We start from the raw sequence: 25338 nt of genomic DNA, 5'->3' as shown, positions 1-25338 counted from the left end.
CATTACAAGTTGTCATCAACTGGTGGCGAGAATCAACACTTGGTGGGAAGCTCAGTGGCTTCTGGAAAACTGGGCTAGTGGGGGGGCTTCGCACTGCGAACTATAGTGAGTTTTCCAAAGCAGAATAGTGCCCTGACTGCCAAGGACTCGAACAAAATCCATTAGGGTCTGTCTGGAGACCTCACTAGATGACTGTGGACATTCTCACAGGCATGTTGGCAATAACCAGCCAAGCTGTTCTTGAGGTGTGTACCCCTACCACGTTCTGGCAATTAGGGTGAGGGTTCACAGGGTCTTTCTGCTTACAGACTAGTCCAAATCAACAAAGAAAAAGTCACAGTGCCAGCTAGCATCCATGTTAAAGGATGGCCATCATATGCAAAATAACACAAAAAAAAATAACCTAAAACAAAAATTTACATAAAAACACCGAGCAATTCAGTTACTTCTAGAAATGTCAAGATGCATTGAAAAACACTAAAACGATCGCATCTCACCCGGTAAGTTCCTGTGAAGGATGTCCTTCACTATCGCTGATCCACATATTCCACTGTCCCCCAAAACTTCTGTTTGGCTCAGATGCTGCCTGACCCAGCTGCTCACCCGTACCAAGAGAGCGATACACTGACCTGTCCTTTCAGTTCAGATACTGAATGCTGGTCTTGTCATCCCCGACAATTCAGAGATCACAGCAAAATAAGTATGTGTAAGTGCTTCTGATGATCACCTTGGCGGCGGTTTGATCTGAGACGACTGCATGCGTAATGTAAGGTGAAGTAAGTGCCCGTGGGATTCCCTAACTCTTCTGTCCATGCTCTTTAAAAAGTTAAGGATTCTCAGTGTAAAAAACGTGTGATTAAATGAAACTTCCGTAGTCCTGAATTTGAATTGGACACATCAATATGAACTCAGGTATTTTACCTCAAAAACTTTCAAAGGGAAAGAAGCAATCATTCATCCTGCTGTATGAAATGTATCACTTTATAAAAAGTATGCCATGAACGACGAGAAAATAAGTAGAATTTCATCATTTGCAACCCACTAACAAATTCACAGATCAATGAGAAGACAGACAACCGGGCACTGGATTCCTAACAACAGAGCACACCACTGACATAGTCTTTACAGAGGGACCAAGCCTCTGGATGTAGCCGCTCATCTGCAGGAAATCGAACACAGGAATACGCTGAACTACACCATGTGTTTGAAAATAGCAAAACACCTACTGTAAGAAACTACCAGCTGTAAATTTGGCTGTACATTTTAAGGAAAAGATATGGAGGGGCACCTGGGTGGCTCAGTGGGTTAAGCCGCTGCCTTCGGCTCAGGTCATGATCCCGGGGTCCTGGGATCAAGCCCCACATCGGGCTCTCTGCTCGGCGGGGAGCCTGCTTCCTCCTCTCTCTGCCTGCCTCTCTGCCTACTTGTGATCTCTGTCAAATAAATAAATAAAATCTTAAAAAAAAATAAAGGAAAAGATAGGGAATGGGACTATAAGAAGTAAAACAGACAGAAAAGCATCCATTTCTTTTTAAATGGAAGATCATCTCATAGTAATTTAGGTAATGACTATAAAACTCAAGATTAATGGTTATTGGTGGGGGGGGGTTGGGGCTGGACTGGAACAGGAGGGGCCCCTGGGACACGGGCAAGGTTCTGAGGGGTGGCTAGAGGGATGTCTACTGAGAAATACGCTATGCTAAATACTTGTTCTGTTAGGTCTGTGTGTGCTGTTTCACAGGGAAAAGCTTCAGAATCCAGTAAAGTGATTGGGAATAAGATAAATATGTCAACAGGAATTGAAAAGTAATAAAAAATTACATTAATAACAGGGCCAGAGAATACTTAGGAATTACTTTTATGAAATATAGAAGCCCTCTATGAAAAAATTACAAAACTGCGGGCGCCTGGGTGGCTCAGTGGGTTAAGCCGCTGCCTTCGGCTCAGGTCATGATCTCAGGGTCCTGGGATCGAGCCCCGCATCGGGCTCTCTGCTCAGCGGGGAGCCTGCTTCCTCCTCTCTCTCTGCCTGCCTCTCTGCCTGCTTGTGACCTCTCTGTCAAATAAATAAATAAAATCTTTAAAAAAAAAAAGAAAAGAAAAAATTACAAAACTTGACTAAAGAACCTAAGAGAAGACCTATTATGTGGAAAAATCTTTCTTGCATGGAAGGAGAGGATATTGGATTGATGGACGGCAGTGGCTCCTCTCCTAGGCATGTTCACTACAGAAATGTCTGCTCTGAACCACAAACAGGCATGCAAGGGTGCTCCCTACCGCACTGTTTATGATGCTCCAACACTGCCCATAAGGAAGGAAACAGGTAAATACGTAAAGGTACGTAGGCGAGGGTGTCGTACGTCTGTGATGCTATCAGACTCCACGACATACTGAATGAAAAACAGCAAAGCTATAAAACAACAAATGCTTTAGTATGATCTAAACACGGGACCAAAAGAAAAGAATCTGCACAGAAGGGGGCTTGGGAGATCCCTGGGGAACTAAATAAGCAAAAGGGAGAGAAGCAAAGTCCTCCCTTCTGACTGCATGCCTCTAACTGCTTGAAAGTACACTCTGACAAATTAACCCAAACAATAAAACCCAAGAACTTACAAATTTCCAGGTAATATTCATGAGAAAAACAAACACCTCAGCAGGCTGTACACACAGCCCAGCTTTCATACTGAAGGACTCTGGCCGAGGGGCAAATACCACAGCCGAGGCCAGCGTTTGCTCACCTGAGAAAGAGGGCAAAACCAAATTACAGGTTTTGTGAGAATTACAGGCAATGAATGTATCGGGGAAACAGGAGGTGCTCGATATATGGAACATAATAAACCCATGTTTCGTGAGCAATCTTAAATTTTCAGGTCGCTCATCCATGATCACTGGACACACCATGAAATGTTCATCGAAACAAGCACGCACACACTGAAATGGTTTCAGGCAATTATATCTAAAATACAACTTGAACAGTATGATCACACGAATCTTACAAGGTATCATTTATGACATCAATCGAACACTCTTATAAACAGCATTTATTGTACAGAGTACTCTGAAGGAAGGGAGATGCGCGCAGCCGTCCGCGCTCACTAACGCAGCTCCTCTGGCCTGCAATACTGAGAAGGCGGAATGTGTCTGGCACAAAAATAACCCCTAGGAGTCACGAATTAGAAAAACAACACTTTTAAAAAAGATTTTTACTTTTCTGGTAGAAATATAAAAACTGTGGTTTATGGGGAGGAAATTAAACAAAAGAAAAAGTCCAATCAATCGCAGAAGTGGTGGCTCTAACACTCGAAGTTTTGTGCCTCAAACCAACTTGCTGACAGCGGCGGGTGTTAAAATCTACATATAAATAAACGGGCAGCGCTGCCCAACAGCAGCACAGTACGAGCAACTTACATAACGCTGCGGCGTTCTCTCTGCAGAAGGGAGACCGCTTCTCGGCAACCCCGCCAGGAACGCGTGCTGGAGAGCTTCACGGGGTGCTGCAACCCACAGAACACCATCTTACCAAATCGGGGCCGTCCGCAACACCACCATTTCCATGTACCAAAACGGGTTTGTTTTAAAAACAAGTGGGTGCAGAGGCAAGAGTACATAACAGCCATTATGTCGTCTTCCTGAAACCCTTTAGAATAGGGTAGATATTTTCAAATGCTTCATAAATTTCCGCTCTGACTTTAGCACCTATGAAGACAAGGTGGAGAAGAGAGTCGGAAAAAGCTTTTCTTAACATGTTAAAGAGGTAAAATTACTTTAAAACCACAAGCCCAATTCTCTCCATTACCAGTTAGACACAGACACTAAAACGTTAATGAGGGAATCCCTTGTCACAAAGCTGTTTGTTTTTAGAGTACTGTTTCCCTAAAATGGATTTTTAAAACTGTTAAAAACTGTGCCCTGGATGGCTGCAGCTTCCTTCAGCAGTTCACATGTGACCAGTGTCAGTCCCTGCATCAGCACGTGACCTGAGCAGCTTGTGACCCAAGCGTGCAGAAGGAATGACCAAGCCTTATTCTCCCATTTGCTGCCTTCAAGCAAACTCTTCTGAACCTTCGCCTGTGGTCTCCAAATGGCACTGCTGATGAATCTCAAAGTTCTCCTGGAGGGTTTCCAACTTAAAATGTCATCTCTTAACCGATGTAACGGCTACCTTCCCTGCTCTCCCCACGATAGGCCTTGCTGTGGTCTACTTCCCCTGCTCTCCCTTGCCCTGGCGGATAGGTTTCTCATCAGACTGTTAGGATGGAGGAGAACAAAGGGGCAAAGGCATCGTCTGTACCACTTGGTAGCCACCTGTCCCCAGTCTGTGAAACTTCTCAGCACTGAGAAAATGCTGTTCTTGAAATTCTTTCAAACCTTCAGACACTACTTTCTGTTACAACTTACCTGTTAATACAACTTTTCCAGAAACAAAAATAAGAAGAACAATTCTGGGTTTGATCATTCTGTAGATTAAACCAGGAAATAACTCTGGCTCGTAACTAGGAGGAAAATGGCAAAAAACAGTTTAGAAATTAAAAGCTGTCCGTGCTTTAGGGCAAAATGAGGACCAGCACAGGGAAAATACTGACTAAGCCACAAACTCACTGGGAGGTGAACCCAAAGGAGAGAGAACTTAAGGGCAATAAGGGCGATCTGTCATCAGCACTTGCAGACCTATCTCTAACGAGTCTGGATTTTCTGACGTAAGTGAAAATGAGACCTTCAGTTTTATGCTCTGCAGAGTCTACCTTACCAAGGGTCATGAGTGGCATGTCGGATTCGAACCCCAGCAGCCTCATTTTCCCAGTTCAGACAGCCTGAACCAGTTATAACATGTGTGATTAACCTAGTGGACATGCAGAACAGGCTTCCCTGAGGAAGGCATACTTGGGAGGACATCTGAAATGTGAGAGGTTTCCTAGGTGGGAAGTACAACAAGAGGGTGCCAGGTATAAAACTGATAAACAAAAGCGTCTGTCCAAGAGGGGCAGGGAGCAGAGAGGCTGGAAAGGCGGGCAGCGGCCTTGTAAGTGGCAGGAAATAAGAGGACAGAATATTCACTTCACTCAAGGGTACACTTTGCTGGTAGAGCTCATATAATGTTCAGCAGAAGAAACAAAAAAAAATGGGGATAAAAATTGACAGAAGAGGTTACAGATTTAATTAATGCATTTAAAATGCACTGATTGAGCAATAAAATAACAGGGAATCAATTTCATCCCAGTCAAGGAGAATAATAGATGTTAATAAGTGAAACAGGAAGCAGGAGAATAGTGAGAACAACACGTTTTCCAAGACATAAGGAAAAAACCTCAACATTAAATACATTTGTCACTACATCATTTGCGCTCACGTACTGTCTGTTCTGCACGTTTTACCATGAACAGTGTTTACACAGATTACGAACGAACTGTTGCCACAGGCAGTACATTCCAGGCTCACCTGCTAAACTGCTGGTGGGTCAGCACGAGGCCTTCTAGCCTTATCGGGAACTTCACGTCACAGCTCCCCACCATGTTCTGAATCTTGAAGTCCAAGAACTTGGCTGGAAAACCTAACTTCTGTACAACTCTGGCATATTTCCTCGCTGCTAGTCTGGACTGTTCTTCACTAGGGAAAGGAAAAAGTGAGATAGTCCTAGTCAAAGCCACAAAAAATACTTACTTACATAAGTAACTTATAAAAAGTCCAAACTAGAAAAGCTTATTTTTTAAAAAAGTGAAAAATGGCACCCTCCCCCAATAAGAGAAAATAACAGAAGACATTAACTATTTTATTATAAAGTACTCCTATGTCCTTGACAGAAAATTGCAGGCTTACACCAAATTACTGATACGCCCAGGTTTTATAAAAGTAGAGCATCACATCTCCACCACTATCATTAATATTCCTATATTTTACCCCACAACCCTGAGATGAAAATTAACAACTTCATTCTGACAGGAAATCCTCATCTCTGATGCGATTTGTACGTGACAACTGCATACACTAATTCTATCCTCTTTTATGTCAAACCTCTCATTATCCATTCTTACTACTCAGTTGGATAAAACTACGGCTTAGTAATAGAGAGCTTACGTAAGAAAAGCAAAATAAAAGCAGTAACACCATCATGAGCAAAAGACCCTCAAGTGCAGGGGTCACAGGAATGACAAAAATTCAGCACGCATATATGCAATGCTTTTTTTTTCCTTGAGGAAAATAAATTTGCAGTTTCTGATTTCACTAAAATAAACTAGACACACACTATTCAGCATGTAGCAAAGGGATAAAGAAGGCTGAACAGTGCACATGAAAAGCATGTCTGGGAAAGAAAAACTGCCTAAAATTGACTGATAAACCAGAAGTTTTCGAAGCTCCATCCAGGGGAAACAAGTCTCCTAATTGAAGACTTCCGTGAAAGCCAGGGATAGACCCGCATCTTGGCTTCTGAAAAAACTCAGAGACCAGGAACCACAACATCCGCAGCAGCAGCCTTCCCTTCACCAAATAAGCAAAGGCATCCACAGTCCCCTCTGCGTGTGGACAACTCCAAGGCACAGGAATTATCTTTTACTTCAGAAGTTTAGTTTACTTCATTTGCTCAAGCTTTACGAAGCTGATGTATGTACTCCTCCCCCAACCACTGCCTTCCACCGGTTACACGGCGTCTGCTCCATAAGGCTTAGAGTCAAGGCCCGAAGCATTAACCTTCCCAGACAGGATCACTCCGGACAGGTGAAGAGCACAGGCAACAACGCTTGTCCGGAAAGGGGACACTCGTTAGGACCCGCACAACCCCACCCTCCTGAGGCCAACGGCCTGTAACAAGGGGCAGCAGGGCTCTGTGGCCAACGCACAAGGGGCTGTCCCGCTGCCAGGACCCAGCCCATCTGGACTCCCTCACACCATCAGCTCTGAGATTTTGTGGTTCCTGACCCATTTTTTTTTTCACTTGGGGATGAATCTGTGCTATACATAAAATTTTTCACGTACAGGAATCCTTAGTCATAGCTTGGATGTTACATTTTATCAAATATACATAAAATGCAACTGGATAATCACGATAACATATGACCAGGAGAAGGAACTCCTTAACCCTACCTCTTGGCTCCTGTGCACACCATCTTCCCAGAACTGAATATCAGTGCAGTGGTTCGGGGCTCTCTTATTCTCATGATTACAGCAGCAAATCGCTAAAAGGGTCAGAGACAACCGTCAATGAGGTCACGCCCAACTGCTGATTTCCCTTAGAAGAACAATGACAAATACACATACAGAGTCACATACGGAGTTCTCGTAAGGTCTGACACGTGTTCCCACAAAGGCTTCCCTCACAGCATCACGCATGCTTTTTGCACGGGGAACAGAATGAACGGTGACTGCTAAGTAAGGCGAGCCAAGGTCTGCGCATTCTTTCACAGACATCCCAACAAGAAGTAGCATTTGTGGGGTGCCTGTGACGCAGGCAGTAAAGCAACCAGCTCTTAGTTTCAGCTCAGGTAGTAATCTCAGGGGGGTTGTGGGACAGAGCCCCAAGTGGGGCTTCGGGCTGGGCGTGGAGCCTGCCTGCGAACTGTTCTCTCCCTCTCGCTCTACACCCCCAATTAAAGAAAAGAAATAATATTTGCAAAACATTTTACTTTATTACATCCTTAATAAATACCAGTACTTCTTCCTACCTTGTATTTGCTAGCCTCTAGAATTGTAACTTCTCTGTTTTATTAATGATTTTTTTGGGCAGGTAGACTGATAAACCTTCTCTACCTCCAGAGTGGGAGTAAAATCAGATTACAAACATACCAAGATGTACTGAAATGACCTTCTGTTTCCAACTGGCTTTTGAAACAGTATTAAAGTATTAACACTTACAAAATTCCAAAATAAGAAAAAAATCAAAGTTTTTATCTTTATTTCTACTTTTTAAGTTTTAACAATGTTTTTATTCCTAACATTATAACTCAAGGGGAACATACTTCAGCCATGGATTGAATTAATGGCCTACAATACTAGCTTACATGATAAAAAGCAAAAAATAGCTTTCAAATAACTAAAAATTTTAATATCTGGTAAAGAAAAATTCATTTCTAATCAAGATGACTCTTCAACAAATTAGACGGCTTTAGCAATTTTAGTTTAAAACTGTGGTCCCCTGGGGCGCCTGGGTGGCTCAGTGGGTTAAGCCTCTGCCTTTGGCTCAGGTCATGATCTCAGGGTCCTGGGATCGAGTCCCGCTCTCTGCTCAGCAGGGAGCCTGCTTCCTCCCCTCTCTCTCTCTCTCTCTGCCTGCCTCTCTGCCTACTTGTGATCTCTCTCTGCCAAATAAATAAATAAAATCTTAAAAAAAAAAACAAAAAAAACCTGTGGTCCTCCCTCAGATTTCACCATCATGCAAAAACACTATATTCTAGTTTATACAAGTCCCAGGAAAAGCCTCATTATTTAGCACTTCTTAAATTCCCTCTACTGGTTTTCTTGATCGAACAGTATCAATTCACTGGAGACTATAAAACTGTAAAATTACATATTCAAAGTAAATAAAATGATAAAAGATTAATTATTCTAATGCTACACATGATACAGGCTTGCCACGATGGATAAACAGTTACTTCCAGATGTTAGTTACCCTGGGATCTTGGACAAATACTTAAAAAAATTTTAATACTTAGATAATTTCTTAAGATAAAGATAAAAACACTGGTCAATAAAGTTTTTATGGTATTTACTTTCTTTTTAATATTCGATATAATAACCATTCACTTTCTTGGTGGAAGGACAATGCTGATATACATGTTTACCATTTTAAACAATTATAGAACAAATATATATCGTGCTCTGATGGAGAGACAGCAAGACATTTCTTGGTCATCTACCTTCTAATTTTCCTTGCATCTGTAAGCAACAACACTTGATTGCTTTGGCTAAAAGTAGTAACTAATATAAATGGTAAAGACTATACCAGACACAACAGGTAATAAGTATATATTGTACCTTCTTACTAAGGAAATTGTTACAGTTTTTAATATCACAAATTCAACATTATGTATTTTACTTAATATGCTGATATTACATTTCAAAGTAAAAGGTAAAACGGTTTAAATGATGAAAAAAGTTAAACAGTTCTGACTTTTCCTTTTTCTCCTTAGATTCTTACTCTAAGTATTAAAAAAAAAAAAAGAAGAAGAAGAACTTTTTCTTCTTCTTCTTGGATCCAAGTATCTTTGTGGTTTCCTAAATGGCCATTAGGTAACCATAAAGGTTTATTCTCATACATAAAAAGGGGCTCTGAAGCAACTAGCCATATTTGATGTTCTCCATATTTTAATTAGCTCAACCAAGCTGACCAAAGTCTCAACAGTTAAATGAGCCATTTTTGTTCTTAGCCAGTTGTGACAGCAATTTTTATTTTGGACCTTTCTACCTAGGCTGCATCTTCCTCACTTGTATATAAAAGGCCAGGTTATATTTTAGAGATTTAGACACTTGCTCCAAGATCATTACTTAACATTTTTCTCAACCCACAGCTCATCCAACTTAGCTATCCGCTATCACTGACAAACATTCCCCTACACTTCTGTATTGCTTTGTCTGCTTCCTATGTAACTGTGAAACAATGCTCGACTCTAAACCCAGCTACTTACTTCCCTTCCCTTAAAAAAGAAAATTAAACTATTTTCATAAACTATCAAAATATATCTAAACCTGCCTCATTCTGACTGTTTTGCTCTGGGGATACACCCTAAAATTAGTCATTCAGTAATGATTCATATATTTAACATAATCAAGGCATACTTTATACTGATATAGTTTAACTCCTAAATATTATTATAAAATACAGTTACAACAGCTCTTTCCACTAAAATAATTGTCTTACTAGAGGTTCATGAGTAAATATTAATAGTTACTAAGATCTAGGTTTATGTCATGAGCAAAATAAGAGTTTTCTATCTTCTCTGGATATCTCCAATTAAAACATTAAACATACATTAGTGACTTATTAGAAAAACCAGACTTCTGAAGGAAATAGCAGTTTTAAGAGTGCACCGCACTCTGGGGAAACAGGCGTCGCTAACTCATCAAACAGCAGTTCGTATGAGGGTTAGCCACCACTGACAACACAATAATATACAGATTTTCAAGTTGAGAAGGGAGGCAGAAACTTAGTCATTGTATTTCTCTGTTTTATTTAAATATCTCAAAATGGCTTGGTTCCACTCAAAATCACCTTCAAATTTTGATACTTAGGCACGTAGCACACACATGTATGCATACAAACAAAAAGCCACCAAGAAGACAGAGACAAATATGTACATTGATTCAAACTTTACAAACATATTGGTGAGGATTCTTAACTTGAGAAGTTCACAAGGATACTTCACAAGCCAAGAAAAACTGTTATAGCGGGCAAAACTCTGAACTCTCACTTAGATGTGATCTAGTAGCCAAACCCAAAACTTCAGATACGCTTAATCATAGTGTGTACGTAGTTCTCCCACTGACTGAAGCTTTCCTTTGTTAAAAGGCCAAGGCTAAAACAGTCCACATTTCCAAAAAGTTTTATTTCCTTTGGCCTAAAGTTTCAGCCCTAATGACAAGGTGAGTTACACCTCAAAATCCCCCCAAGTTCTCATCCTATGACGCTGTTCCTGAAAGACCTAGGAAAACTGGCCTGGCCCCCACTAACGGTCCACTGATTTTCTCTGTTGGTCTTGTCAAGCACAGGCCTCCTCTGCTACTGGAAAGTGGAGTATTCCTGTGAAGCCTTTTGTAAGCTGAAATGGAGTAAAGTGAGGAAACAATTACCGTTTTGTAAAACAAAAATTCTCCTCAGATGTCTTTCTGTTAGCAAAAACAGGTACTAGGGTACATCTTTCATAAAAGCAAAGTGACTTAATGCAAACTTCTGGATAGCACGGGAAACCTCTACTGGTCAAACCAATGTCATATACAGTGTCATGTACCCGCTCTGGGTCAGCTACACTTCCAGAGGAAACCTCACCGCACATATCTCTACATGACATACAGGGAGCAGACGGAGACACGAAAGAGACATCAGGGGAAGTCGGCTTCAAACTGCCTAGATGAAAGCATTTCAGGCTCTCCTCCCTGAAACACTTCTCAAGCATCAGGATTAGAAGCATGGACACCTGCCCCAGCTTGCACGTACTCAGAATCCAAATGGCCGTGGGTTCTGCCTGAACACTAACCTCAAATCTACTCAAAGGCCTCCAGAAAGTGATGACTCCCGAAAATACAGCTTCCTCCCAAGACTTCTCTGAATCAAGGACAGCACAACAGACTTTGTGTATTTACTGCCTTTTCTTTCTCTCACTTCTTCCCCTTGGTTTTCATCATTCTGTGCTATTTCCAAAACGGTATGAGAACATGATTTCACTTTGTGTATGAGATTTCTACCCTGACTGCGGAGTTCCTGAAAAGACAGGAGTTCCTGGATTGTGGCTCAAAAAACACATGAAACCACTCCCCCAACAATCACAAATTCATGGGCTAAAACAGAGCCAGCTAATGACACTGTCCTCAACTATTTACTGGCCAGCCACATAGTACTGGTACAATTGCTAGTAAGTGGATAAATATTGGGGGTGGGCAGGGGGGACGCAGAACAATCAATCACTTGAGATAAAAAGACTTCACTCCTAAAACTGACCCAACTGATTCTTGGGAGTTAATTCTTTGGTTAGGCATCAGAAAACTAAAACTAAAACAAAACAAAACCTGGATATATGAAGTGAAATCCATTTATTTCTTAGGAGACTTAAGATGCTTCTTATCCTTTACTACTCTTCCACTGTCAAGTATCCAGGTGCTCGAAGGCTGCCACTTGGCCACTCTTTTCAAGGTGACGTTCAAATAATGCCACATGAGACAAAGAGTAAAAGCCTCACGGGCAACCCAGACTGGGAATTTAACCAAAGCGGGAACATGGGAGACATCAGTAAAGGAAATGGTGCTCACCTGGCAAAAATGAGGGACACAAACCAGACAATGACACACATTACACAGCCAGCCAGTCACATATAATTCAGTTAAATTCTCAAGTTTTTCTTTCTGCCTGCTTTTCTTTTTCTTATATAAAACCTTACTCTTTGTTTGACAAAATAAATTTAATACCAGCTCCCCAGGTAAGAGAGTAAATAGCATGCTAAGAATAGATGTTCTCAACTTTGGGGGAACTGTCTTCTGCTGGGCCCTGTCCCAGAAGCCTTCAATCTGATCATCTTCCACATTCAAACACCTCACCTGTCTGCTCTGGTCCTCAAAGAATGTCCACTCGTCTGTGAATGCAAATAGGTACTATTTTTTTTTTTTTAAGATTTTATTTATTTATTTGACAGACAAGAGATCACAAGTAGGCAGAGAGGCAGGCAGAGAGAGAGGGGGAAGCAGGCTCCCTGCTGAGCAGAGAGCCCGATGCGGGGCTCGATCCGAGGACCCTGAGATCATGACCTGAGCCGAAGGCAGAGGCTTTAACCCACTGAGCCACCCAGGCACCCCTGTACTATTTAAAATAACAAAAAACAAAAAAACAGCTTATCTACTAATGCAGAGTCTTACCATGTACTCAGGCTGCTACCTTAACAACAAAAATCTTATAGGTATGTTATCCCACAATCTTTTTACTATAAAAGTTTAAAAGTTATACAAATTTAGAAAAATATAATAAACTCCCTTGTACTTACCATCCAATTCTGAAAACTATTAACTTCTGGCCAACCCTGTTTCATCCAAATGCCCTTCCCCAATTCTCCAACTGGATTATTTTGAAGTAGATTCCAGAAAGCCTATCATTCCATTCTACACAGATCTCAAAACATAAATGCAATCACACTACATATTTTGTTCTTTAATGTCACGGGATCCCCATCATAACGTGTAAACAAATTTTAGTAGTTTAACATGTAGACTGCTATTACTCTAGGGTCTCTCACACGGTGGCTCTTCAATAAAAAAATTTAAAAAAAATACGCATTTTGCTTTAATTCCTCATTTTGTTGGTACCAACAAACGTAGGCATAACACAAACATTTTGGACTAGGGACCTTTAACAGTAAATTCCTGTATTATTACAGTTTAAAATACATTAAAATCGCTCTGACCTTGGGATTATATTCAGCATTTCGGGCACGAAGTGCAATGGTCTTTAGGTCAAGCTTACAGCCAAGATTCACGGTGGATACAATATTTCTGCAAGAAATTTGAAAAGAAAACATGATCATTTATTTAACTTTTACAGGTTCAGATGTTAGATAATTATCTAGAAATCTGATTCTTTTACTAGAACAAATTTAATTATATTAGGTGTATTTCTTTAAATTGTTGACATTTATTAAGTGTTTACCACACACCACGGTCAGCATCTTACATAGTTACCCACTTAATACTTACAATGCACTAGCAAGTAGTAACTATTAATATTCACATTTTCAGAGGAAGACGCAGAGGCTTAAATGGGGCAGTTACCTTGTGCCAGGTAAGTCAGGATTTGCGCTCATCTCTCCCTAGAGCCATGCCTTAGCCTTCTGAATGAAGCCCTGATAAGCCCTTTGAATGAAACTAATTGCCCTTAAACCATCATGCGCTGAGGAGGAGCATCACCATCCCGTGAATACTGATTCCCGAGGGCAAATGCACCTCCAGTTGTTTCTAGCTCATTGCTGCTTTTGATTCTTTTCCTGTCCTGTCAAAATGCAATCCTCTGAAAACCTGATGGCTCACAATTTGGTTGGATAAGAGGACAGCTGGGTACCTTAATACACAATTGTTAAGAGCAATTAGAATGATCAATCCAATGAATGTTTTCATTTCTACATCATCTGTTTCCTTCCAATCAACTTTTTTGCACACCTACCTTTGACATTTCTCTCCTTACAAACGGAATCAAGCAGGTAGTGGGGCATCTACCACAAATTAAGTCATACAACTGCTACACGTATTCTTATTTTTTCTTTTTTTTTAACCAACAGCAGTGCATAAGGGTCAAACTTCTCCATATCCCCAACACTTGCTATGTTGTTTTTGACAGTAGCCATCCTAATGGGTAGGAGGTGGTATCTCACTGCAGTTTTGATCTGCATTTACATAAACAACGTTTAGCGACCTGGAGCACCCTTTCATGTGCTTATTGGCCATTCACGTATTTTCTTTGGAGAAATGTTTATTCCAGTCCTTTGCCCATTTTGCAATCAGGCTCTAAGTTTTTTTGTTGTTGGGTTTTTAGTTCTCTAAATATCTGGATAATAATCATTTATCAGATACAAAATTTGCAAGCATTTTCTCCCACCTTGTGGTTTGCATTTTTACACTGTGAACACTGTCTTTTGATACACAAGTGTTCAAAATTTTCATGCAGTCCAATTTATCTATTTTTTTCTGTTGTTATCTCTGCCTTTGGAGTCACATCCAAGAAAATACTGCCAAATCCAATGTCATGAAGCCTTTGTCCTACGTTTTCTTCAGAGTTTTATTGTTCTGAGTCTTACACTGAAGTCTGATCTACTTTTAGTTTTTTTGTTTTTTATATCCAAAATCCTGTCATCTTGATTCATGGTGCTTTTAGAGCTGCTTCCGCCTAAAGGAAGGCTTTTCCTCCTGTGGGCTGACAGAGGACAGTGGAGCAGCTGACACACAAAGCTACCATTTACGGGTGACTAAAGACAGCGGTGATTCTGTAGCATCCCAGGTACTTCATGTCCATGAAGTAGGAGCTGGGGCTCTGCACCAGGCACTTCTTCTTGTACTTCCTCTTCTCCTCTTCTGGGGTCGAGTAAAGGAGGTCCGTCATGACAGGCATGTTCTTATGGGGAGGTTGCCACCAGAAAGGCCATTTCGAGTTAGTTTTTGAATGTGGTGTTAGTTAAGGGCCCAACTTCATTCTTGTGCATGTGGATATCCAGTTGTCCCAGCACCATTTGTTGCAAAGACTATCTTCTCTATTGAACAGTCTTGGCACCCTTGACAAAAACCATTTGACCATATATGCAAGGGTTATTTCTGGGTTCTCTGTTCTACTGCATTGGTCTAAATGTCTGTGTCTATGCCAATACCATGCTGTTTTGATCACTGTAACTTTGTGGTAAGTTCGGAAATCAGGAAGTGTCAGCGTTCCAGGCTGTTCTTCTTTTTCAGCATTGTTTTGGTTATTCAGGGTCCCTTGGGATTCCATATGAATTTCAGCCTGAGTTTTTCTATTTCTGCAAAAAATATCATTGGGATTTTGATAGGGACAGCACTTGAATACATAGATTATTTTGGGTAATATTAAGCTTTTGACAATATAAAATCTTCCAATCTATGAACATGAGATGTCTTCCCACTTATTCAGGGCTTAATTCAGCAATGTTTTATAGTTCTCATCATAGGTCTTTCACATCCTTGGTTAACCTAATCCCTGAGTATTTTCTTCTTTTTGATCATGTTGTTCATGGAATTGATTAATTTCCTTTTTATATTGCTCACTGTGTACAGAAATGCAGCTGACTCTTGAGTGTTAACTCTGTATCTTGCCACTTTTCTCAATAAATTCACTTATTATATCGAATACTTTTTTGTGGAATATTTATGATTTTCTGTGTAAGATCATAACATCTGCAAAAAGATAACTTTACTCCTTCCTAATACTCTGGATGCCTTGCATTTCTTAGGACTGCTCCGACTAGAACTTCCAGTAATCTGCTGAATATAAGTGCCTTATTCCTGATCTTACAAGAAAAGCATTAAGTCTTTCAACACTGAGTATTAGGCTTGCTGTGACTTTTTACATATGGATTTTACTAAGTGAAGATAGTTTCCATCTTTTCCTATTTTGTTGACTGTTCTTATCATGAAAGGATGTTGAATTTTGTCCGTTCTTTTTCTGCATCAACTGAGATGATCACTTTTCTTCATTGCATTGTTCTGGAGTATCACACTGGTTGATTTTTGTATGCTGACCCACCCTTGCATTCTAAGAATAAAAATCCCACTTGCTCATGGTGTATATAATACGCTGCTTAATGATGTTTCCTAGCATTTTGTTGAGGACTTCTCCATCAATGATCATGGAGATACTCGTCTGTAGATATTTTTTTTTTACAGTGTCTTTGGCTTTGGTGTCAGCACAGTGCTGGATTCACTGAATGAGTTAGGAGGCACTCCCTCCTCAATTTTTTTGGAGAAGTTTGGGAAGGGTTGGTGTCAGTTCTTCTTTAAGTGTCTGCAACAACCCCCAAAGCCACGTGGTCCAGGGCTTTTCTCCTGCTTTACCACCCCCTCAGAATCCTTTCCTTTCTTTTCTTCTCTGAGTTCATTTATTTAAATAATCTCTATACCCACACGGGCTCAAACTCACAACCCTGAGATCAAGAGTCACATGTTCTTCCAACTGAGCCAGCCAGGCTCCCCTTAAAAACATATTCTTTTCATTAATTATTTACCCCAATTCTTCATAAGCCTCTAAGATTTAGAAGCTATTGAATTCCCACCCAGAAGGGCTCTTAGCTGATAAGGAAACTCAGTAATGTGGCTGACTAGATGCTCTGTAGAGTATCAGAAAGTTTAAGGTGCCGGCAAGAAACAAATACCCCCATCACAACTAGTTATAATTTGATTTAAACAAGAGGTGCAAACTTAAATGCCCACAAGACCCAAACAAGTATGCAAGACAACAGGGAGTGGTGTAGACAAAGGTGAATTCATAAGTGATTATCTCTCTAAATCAGTAAAATGCAAAGTGTCTGATTTTTAAAACTATGTCAGGTCAAACACCTGAGGCAAGATCTGGATAACAGGACCCATAAGTAAACATTACTTAGTTCTAAAAATGACCAGAGATGGCTTACAAGAAAACTAGATAACGTAGTTATTGCAAATGACCCTTCAGTTCGGCAGTAAGTTTCCCAAAAGCAAAAGCTATATACTTCTCATTGACAGATACATGAGAATATTTATATGTTTTTCATAATTTTTTTTCCTACTCCCACCTACCCCACACCCAATTCGGTTACATAGAGAACCCATTTCATTTATGTAGAAAAGTCCATTCAGGACAAGAAAAGACATCCTCAGCTCGTGGAAAGGACACGGCTTTCCAAAGAGTTATATGCAGCCCTCATAATAACTAATGAAGACAAACAAGGATCACCATGAACTAACAAAAACGAAGTAACTCATCTTCCCTTCCCAGAAACTGAAAACTTGACAAGGGAAGGACACGACACAAGGCTTGATTCACCAGATCAGCCGCAGGGAAAGGTCTGTAACAATTGGGTAGCTTCTGTTTCTGTATTTGGCCCAAAATTATGAACACAAGCTACCAAATGTCTGAAGATGTTATGCGAGTCCTTTACTGAAGGGACTGACTCACGAAGGCAGCTTAGCATCCCTTTCTCACGTGAGAGAGAGCAAATGTTAGCCTATGATTACCACTGGCAGGACATCCTTCAACAAACTAATCCACCTGAAAACAAGGAACAGCAGCACCCAGTCAAGGGAGCCTTCTAGGTAAGGGAGAAGACACAACAAAAAGTACTCACTGCAGCTGCGGCACGATCCCCGAGCTCTCAGAGGCTGGTGTGGCAGGGGTAATGGGGGTCATGGGGGTCATGGGGGAGGGATACAGTGGAGTGGTGCCCGGCAAGGGTGCAGTGGTAAGAGTCTGTGAGTGGAAGAGCTGTGGTGTCTGGCCCGAGGCCCCCTGGGCGGCCTGCTGGGAGGTGGACTGCTGAACCGCGGCCACTGCCTGCTGCTGCTGCTGCTGTTGGGCCTGCTGCTGGGCCTGCTGCTGCTGCTGCTGCTGGGCCTGCTGCTGCTGCTGCTGCCTCTGCTGCTCCTCCAAGAGGGAAAGGCTGTTGGTGTTCTGGATAGGCTGTGGAGTCAGTCCTGTGCCATAAGGCATCATCGGACTGAAGATAGGGATTCCAGGAGTCATGGCACCCTGCGGAAAGTCAGGAGAACAGTACAGTCAGGCCAGTTGGGATTGGGTGTTTCCGGCACTTGTGCAGTAGAGGAGGAGGGGAGATGTACGAGGCCAGATGCCTTCGAGTATCAATGGGGTTATGATGCCTTAATAAAAAGGCATTTGCTGTTCTTATACGTATCACTTTCCTCTTCACCATAACACAGTAGGTAAAAGCTTAGTATTTGGGATCATACCCAGGTGTGAAATCCAACCCTGCGACTTACTACATGTGAAAACCTGATGCTTAGCCCTTCAGGCATTGCCACAGAATAATAATGTTCTAACACCGTTAGAGAGAATAAAGGAAACAACTAGAGTGACTCCCCATCTGTGTTTAAACTGTTACCCTAGTATACTGCCTGGCTAGTTCCCCGTTCACTTCCAAGGGATCTGTCCAAGTTTGGATGATTATTACGTGCTTACCCTAGAGATGCCTCTTAACTAATTCAACACAATGACAGACACAAAGAAAACACTGAAGTGTTAACAACAATAATGACAATTATCAGAATACTCTACAAAAAGGTGGGTCATTTGCTCTCCAAAAAAGTTTAAATCGAGAAAATCCAATAAGTCTATCAGAACAATAGCAATTTATTTTTCCAAACGTTTAACTTCTGCGGACACTTACATTTGTTAACTCTGGGAAAGGGGAAACAGATGCTGTTCTTCCCACATTAAGGAAAAGAAAACGGACACCAGGAGACAAAGCTAAATGACTTTCCTGAGACCACAGATCTCCCTAGTGGAAGAAGCCACAATCACAGCTACGTTCTCCTAAATCCAGTCCAATGCACTAACCAGACACCGAAACCCATGGAGCCCACAGGACCTGCAGAGCTTGTGGTGACTTCATGGACCTCTTAAAACTATACCCAATATTTTGGCATGAAGGGACCCAGAGTCTTCATTAGATTCTCACATGGGTGCGAGATCCAAAGACAGCCTAACCCTTTCCCACTTCTACCACTTTTCTGGCAAAGTACAAACCAAAACTGTCTAAGATATTTACGTTGAACTGTTTAACCAACATAGTGGAAGGAAGAATGTGAGAGGAGGATCAACCGTGTACTGCAGCCCTAACAGTATAGACATTATTCTGCTGCATCTAACACTTAGGTCTAGAAAATACTGGCAAGAAAATATTCAGGTTCCGTTACTTTGAAAAGACTAAGGTTTTTTAAAGATCTGCCTCTTTACATCACATATACAAATGAACACACAATGGACCACAGACATACACGCAAATGGACTTCAGAAAAAAAAGTAATAGCTTCTCCTCTCTGAAAGACATCACTAAGAAAATTAACAAGTAAGCCACACCACAGACTGAGGGAAAACATCTACAGTACCTACCCCTGAGAAAGAACCCATACCCACAACACATGAAGAGCAATTACACTTCAATAAAAGATAGACAAACAATCCAATAAACAAATGGGCAAAAGATGAGGAGGACATTCTACCAATGAAGGCATGTAATGGGCCAATAAGCACTTGACAAGATGCTCAAGACTGTTAGCCATCAAGAAAATGCAAACTGAAATCACGAAAACATACTACCAGGCAACCACCAGAATGGTGAAAAGTTAAGGCCTCAGGGGTCAGTGAGGATGTGGAACGACCAGGACTCTCACACGCTGCTGGTGGAACTAGAACATGGTCTGACGCTTTCTTGTAAAGTGACACATACACTTACCATATGACCCAGCAATCCCACTCCCAAGTGTTGACCCCAGAGAGACAGAAACTGTACACACAAAGCCTGTTCACAAATGTGTACAGCAACTTTATTCATAAAAGCCTGACCTAGAAGCCCCCCGAGTGTCAGCAACCGGAGAGCGGGTACACAAAAGGTGGTACGTCCACGCAACCGAGTACTACTTGGCAATGAAAAGGAATCTGCAGACATACGGACATTATATTGGGCAAAGAAAACAGACACACACAAAAGCGCATCCTGATACGATTCCATTTGTATGAAATTCTAGGCAAAACTCTCTTTAGCTGTGGATCAGCAGATCAGATGTGTATTTTGCATACACAATTATCAAAACACTTAAAATAGACGTTTTCGTTTTATGAAAATCATATCTAAGGTTAATTTTTTGTTTAAAAATCTCTTATTTAAATTCAGTGAATTAACATACAGTGTATTATTAGTTCTGGAGGCAGAGTTTAGGGATTCATCAGTTGCACACAACACACAGTGCTCATGACATCACATGCCCTCCTTAATACCCCCACCCACCTCCCCTCTAGCAACCCTGTGTTTCCTAGAGTTAAGAATCTCTTGGCTTGTCTCCCTCTCTGATTTCACCTTATTTTATTTTTCCTTCCCTTCCCCTATGACCCTCTGTTTTGTTTCTTAAATTCCACATATGAGTGAGATCATAGGGTAGTTGTCTTTCTCTGACTTATAGACTATTTTTTTTTTAGATTTTTTTTATTTATTAGAAAGCACAAGTAGGAGGAGTAGAGGAAGAGGGACCGCAGATCCCAAGCAGACTCCACACCAAGCCCAGAGTCCAATATAGGGCTCCATCCCACAACCCATGAGATCATGACCTGAGCAGAAACCAAGAGTCAGACACATAACTGAGCCACCCAGGCATCCACAAATAACGTATCTACTTTTCAAAAAATGTAGCCTTTTGGGGCACCTGGGTGTGAGCTCAGTCAGTTAAGCAGTCACCTCTTGGTTTTAGCTCAGGTCATGATCTCAGGGTCTGGGATGGAGCCCAGCATAGGCTCTGGGCTCAGTGCAGAGCCTGCTAGAGATTCTCTTCCTCTCCCTCCCCACACCTCTCTCTCTCAAACAAATAAATAAAATCTTAAAAAAAAAAAATAGTAGATATGTTATTTGGAAACTTAAGCATAAAAGAGAAAGATAAAACCAGAATATAACCTGGTGAGAGTTACTTTCAAAATCAAAGACCCGATAATCAACATTTCATAAATGTTTACGGAAAGATTAAGATTTATAGACAGATATATATTTTAACTCCCAAAATTAAATATTGTCATGCCTACTCAAAGCCTAATAGAACTTCTCAAGAAAAGAAGAGAAACATAAAACCATATAAATCCATTTTCAACAATAAATGGTTAAATTCCTTCCTTCCTTTTTACAGCGGCTCTAATAATGCAGATTCTACCCCATCTACTCTCCCCCTCCGGCTGCATTACCTGAGGGGAGGCCAGGCCCTGAGCATAAGGCGGCAGGCTGCTGTTCTGATCCATGATGTTCACCTTCTTCTGGGTAAATCAAGAACCTTTGGAGTGGAACTCGCCTCGGCATTCAGTCTTATTCCTAGAGCATCCCCAATACTCGCTTCTTAGCAACTTCCTCAACTGCTTGCATTATCTTCATGTACATCAAGAAACAGTAATCTGCTTTGAAAAAAGTTCAAAGTTTAATGGAAGAATACAGGCAGGCTGTACAGTTTTATAAACCAGTTTCCCAATCACACAAAAACTAGAAAAAAAACAATGAAGCTAGTTTGGAATATTTTTTCTAACCTTATAATGCTGAAATGTTATTTTTTCTCTGTTTATTGTGATGGTATGTAGAACTATCAATAGAACAAAAATTGTTTTATTACATATTTAAATACTTAAGAATGTTCAAAATTAAGGTGTCATAATCAATGTTAAAAATCTTTGGGGGAAAGATATCCAAAGAAAACCAATTCCTAAGCAAACGGTCATCTCTGAATAGAAATATTTACTGAGCCCTGTAGCAGTGCTATTAGACATTATATATTCTCCACAATGTCTTGGGTGTTAAGTTCAATAAATACTGAATTGGATCCAATACATTTTGACCGTTTATTGATCTACTAATTTAACAGACCACTGTAATAGAAGCTGTGCAGACCCAAAAATAAATAAAACGTGTTTTTATACACATAGTAACTTGAGCTCTTCAAAACCCGTAAATACAAACTGTGCTCTACCTAGTTTTCCTTAACTCGTCGTCTCTTTACTAGCTGCACATTTTTTATTTCTTTTAGACAAAAAAACCAAGCGACTACCTTCTGTTGAGTTTAGCTCAGTTGGATCCTTAACTTGCTATGAGAACTGATAGCATCAAACAGGACTGGCTGATGAACACATCAGGAGCACCACCCAGGGGCGCCTGGTGGCTCAGAGGGTTAAGCCTCTGCCTTCAGCTCAGGTCATGATCTCAGGGTCCTGGGATGCAGCCCTGCATGGGGCTCTCTGCTCAGCGGGGAGCCTGCTTCCCCCCACCCCTCTGCCTATATGTGATCTCTGTCAATAAGTAAAATATTTTTTTTTTTTAAAGCAGCATCTAGTTATCACATAGTAAGCACAGGATAAATGTTAGCTATTATTATTTCAGTTTAAACATTATTATCTAATAAGATATTATCACATATAAAACTTGCTGGTCTCAAAGCTACATGTTACATATCAAAGACACATCAAGCATGTATTGGTACAAACCGAGCACTCAGATATTTCTTGAATGAATGAGAGAATCAGACAATCACTCTGAGGACAAAAGACCCAAAGACTATATATCCTGCATACCCATCACTGAAAAAAACCAAAAAAAAAAAAAAAAAAAAAAAAAAGAGAGAGAGAGAGAGAGAGAAGAAAAAAGGGAACACCCACTTCAGAAAATATCAGATATAAGAAAATTATATTTTAAAAACTGTGGTCCTACAACAGAAGTGCTACAAGTAAGAGCACGATAAGGGTACGGTCATCAGCATCAGAGCTCAGTCTGGAGGCAGGAAAGACTCGCGCCCAGACGGCCATTCCCGCAACAGAGGGTCCCACGGCGCGCAGCCAGCCACCCGCCTGCGGACAGCGCGTCACCCAGAGGCAGCGCGCGCCCGCCACGCAGACCCAGACACGCCGCCCGGTGCTCTGAAACTGGGCGTTTTCGCAAAGCTCGGACCGCGTCACTGCGTCCGGCGGGCAGCTGAGCAGAAACTCACACACCAGAATTTCAGGCCAAAGATCCATCGCAAGACGACAGGACTCAAGAGCGCGCGGCCCGAGAGACACAAGCTCAGGACCCGCACCGCCGGCGTCGGCGCGCCGCGCGGGCTCGGAGCGCGACTCCCGGTCCCAGCGGCAAGAGCGGTGCCAAGGCTCGCACGTGCGCGTGAAAAGGTGCCCTTCGCCGCGGGCGCGGGCCAGTCTGGGCAGACAAAACTGACCGCAGGCGACGCTCCGTGGGGGCGGTCCCCGCTACGGCCGAGACCCGAGACCCGAGACCAGACGCACGACAAGAGACGTCCCCAGACGCCGAGGCCCCAGACCCGGCCCGGCATTGCGACCCTCCGCGCCGGGAACCCGCGGCGCGGGCTGGGGCGCCGCTGGGCTGGGGCGCGGCGTTCGGGCTGCCGGGAGCCCGGCGCTCGCCGCGCCGACCGCACGCCTTTCCCGCCGGAGCACGCGCGCGCGGTCCTCCGTTCCCGCTTGCGGCGGCCCCCGCAGCGCCCACTTCTCTCTCAAACACGCAGCCGCGTGCGGGACGCGCTCCTATCCCGCAGGCTGACGCAGCGAACAATCACCAACGGGGAAGCCTCGAGCCTCCCGGCGTCGGCGCACCTCGGTCGGGCGCGCTCTTCCGCGCCAGGCGCCCGGCGACACGTCCGGATTCGGGAACCGCGCCGCCGGGGGCCCGCACCGCTAGGCCTGCTAAGGCCGGGGCAGCTGCCTCCACTCGGGCTCTCCGGCGCCCGAGGGCCGCAGCACTCCTGCGGGCGGCCGAGCAGGCGCGCACCGGCTGGGCTCCACCCGCCCTCCGGCACGACGCAGAGACGCCTCCAGCCGCAGGCTGTGCGGCGCTGCTCGGTCCGGGCCTCCCGGGGCCCGGCGCTCCAACAACGGACGCCGCCTCCGAGGCACAGCCGCTAAGGGAACCGAGGCAGCGGGCCGGGCGGGCGGGCGGCCGGTAGAGGCTGGAGCGGCGGCGGCACGAGCCGGAGGAACGTCCCCCTCCCCCCGCGGCCTGCGCGCCCGCTCAGCGTCTCCCCCGCCCCCGCCCTGGGGGCTCGCTGCACGGTCGCCTCTGCGCGAATCCCCCGGGCAGAGGAGAAGCTAAAGCGGCCGTTACCTGAGTCCCCGCAGAGACCGCCGCAGGCCCGCGGAAACGAAACTGAGCCGCGGGCGGCCCAGGCGCCCGCCACGGCGACCCTTCCCGACCCTGCCGGACTTCTGGCGCGCGCTGATGATGTCACTTCCGCCAGTTCCAGCCTCGGCCTCCGCAGGCGGCGCACACTGGGGCGGCGGCCATGGGCAGTGCGGGCGCAGGGGCACTTCCGCCGCGGCCCCGGCCCTCCGCGGAAAGGAAATGAGCGGCGGGCGGGGCCCCCCGCAGTTCCGGACCGGGGCCGCCCGAGCGGGCCGTCCGCGGGTTGGCGCTGGCTGCGGAGGGGCAAGATCGCGGTTCTCAAACGCGGCCTTCAGACACGGTGCAGCGGCGTCGCTCTCTGCCCCAGTCGGGGGGCGGACGACCAGCAGCCGCCCGCCGAGTGCGCCACGCGGGCGGGACTGCGCAAGCCGGCCGGCCTGGGAGGCTCCCGCCGGGGCCCGGGGAGGGGCCGGAAGCCGCCGGGCGTGCGGATGAGTCCCGGCCGGGTCTGCGGAGCCGTCCCGCGCGCGCTTTCCACACTTGCCGCGGAGGGAGAGGCGCTCTGACCGGAGAGCGACCCCGGCTTTCTGGGAAGAAGGCGGCGCCCTGTCCGAAGGCCCGCTCCAGCGTCAGGCCTGGCTCGGGCATGTTTAAAGGAGTTTAGGGCCGTTGATCAGTAACGGGAGGGCAGCGGCCCCTCGCTTTTCTTGGCCAGGCGGAGAACGACGGTACCAGCCAGCCACGTTATCGCCGTGCTCCGAAGCTGTGCAAGGGGAATGGCTCCGCACTGTCTGGTTTGTGCAGGCGGGGCGCCTGCGTGGCTCGGTGGGTTAAGCGTCTGTCTTCCACCGGGGTTGCGATCCCAGGGTCCTGGGACGAGGTGGGCATCGGTCCCCTGCTTAGTGGGGAGTCCGCTTCCCCCCCTGTCCTGATCCCTGTTCTCACTCTCTCAAATAAATAAATAAAATCGTTAAAAAAAAGAATGCATGGTGTACAGATAAAGATTACTCACAGGGGCTAAGGGTGCTTGCTGGAGCTCAAAGGGTACTAGTGTGGCTGGGCTGGCAGTGGAGCCTTCAACTCCCCACTTTCAGTTTCTTCATTCCATATCTGGGATTAAAGGAGAAGGTCCTCTTCTGGAGCTACTTCCTCCCAATTGGGGACCACATAAGGATCTTGGAGTAAAGACTTTTACTGAGTGGGGGGTGGGGTCCTGTTTCTGGCATTTCTACTGAGGGAGACTCTGAGGGCATCTCCAAGCTAGTATGAATACAGAGAGCTCCTGCTTGACAGT

At 43.9% G+C, this 25338-nt stretch overlaps 1 protein-coding gene across 2 annotated transcripts; it reads right to left on the bottom strand.

The window, feature by feature from the left end:
• Positions 1–3294: 3294 nt before the first annotated feature.
• On the bottom strand, positions 3295–24164 carry TBP (TATA-box binding protein). 2 transcript variants are annotated; one of them, XM_047734867.1, is made up of 8 exons: positions 24027–24164; positions 21119–21325; positions 17505–17905; positions 13092–13179; positions 7078–7169; positions 5437–5604; positions 4399–4493; positions 3295–3696 (listed from the first exon to the last, which is right to left on the bottom strand). In XM_047734867.1, the coding sequence occupies exons 2-8, from the start codon at positions 21170–21172 to the stop codon at positions 3617–3619; spliced, it is 978 nt and encodes a 325-aa protein (XP_047590823.1). In that variant the 5' UTR covers positions 21173–21325; positions 24027–24164; the 3' UTR covers positions 3295–3616. The 2 variants fall into 2 exon arrangements, with proteins under 2 accessions (XP_047590823.1, XP_047590822.1); XM_047734866.1 differs by having other exon boundaries at positions 21119–21322; positions 24027–24158.
• Between the last annotated feature and the right edge of the window lie 1174 nt (positions 24165–25338).

This window comes from Lutra lutra, chromosome 6 (genome assembly GCF_902655055.1).
Source record: "Lutra lutra chromosome 6, mLutLut1.2, whole genome shotgun sequence".
Taxonomy (NCBI): domain Eukaryota; kingdom Metazoa; phylum Chordata; class Mammalia; order Carnivora; family Mustelidae; genus Lutra; species Lutra lutra.
This window is presented reverse-complemented; position numbering and strand designations above follow the sequence as displayed.

Bases quoted from the DNA above. Each gene is read 5' to 3' on its own strand.
- TBP (XM_047734867.1), bottom strand. From the start codon at position 21,172: ATGGATCAGAACAGCAGCCTGCCGCCTTATGCTCAGGGCCTGGCCTCC. The intron at 7,170-13,091 runs GTCAGAGCGATT...TGACCCTTTTAG, and splicing joins ATGCTGAATATAATCCCAAG to CGATTTGCTGCTGTAATCAT. The intron at 3,697-4,398 runs GTAAGTTGTAAC...TTGTCTTCATAG, and splicing joins TGGAAAAGTTGTATTAACAG to GTGCTAAAGTCAGAGCGGAA.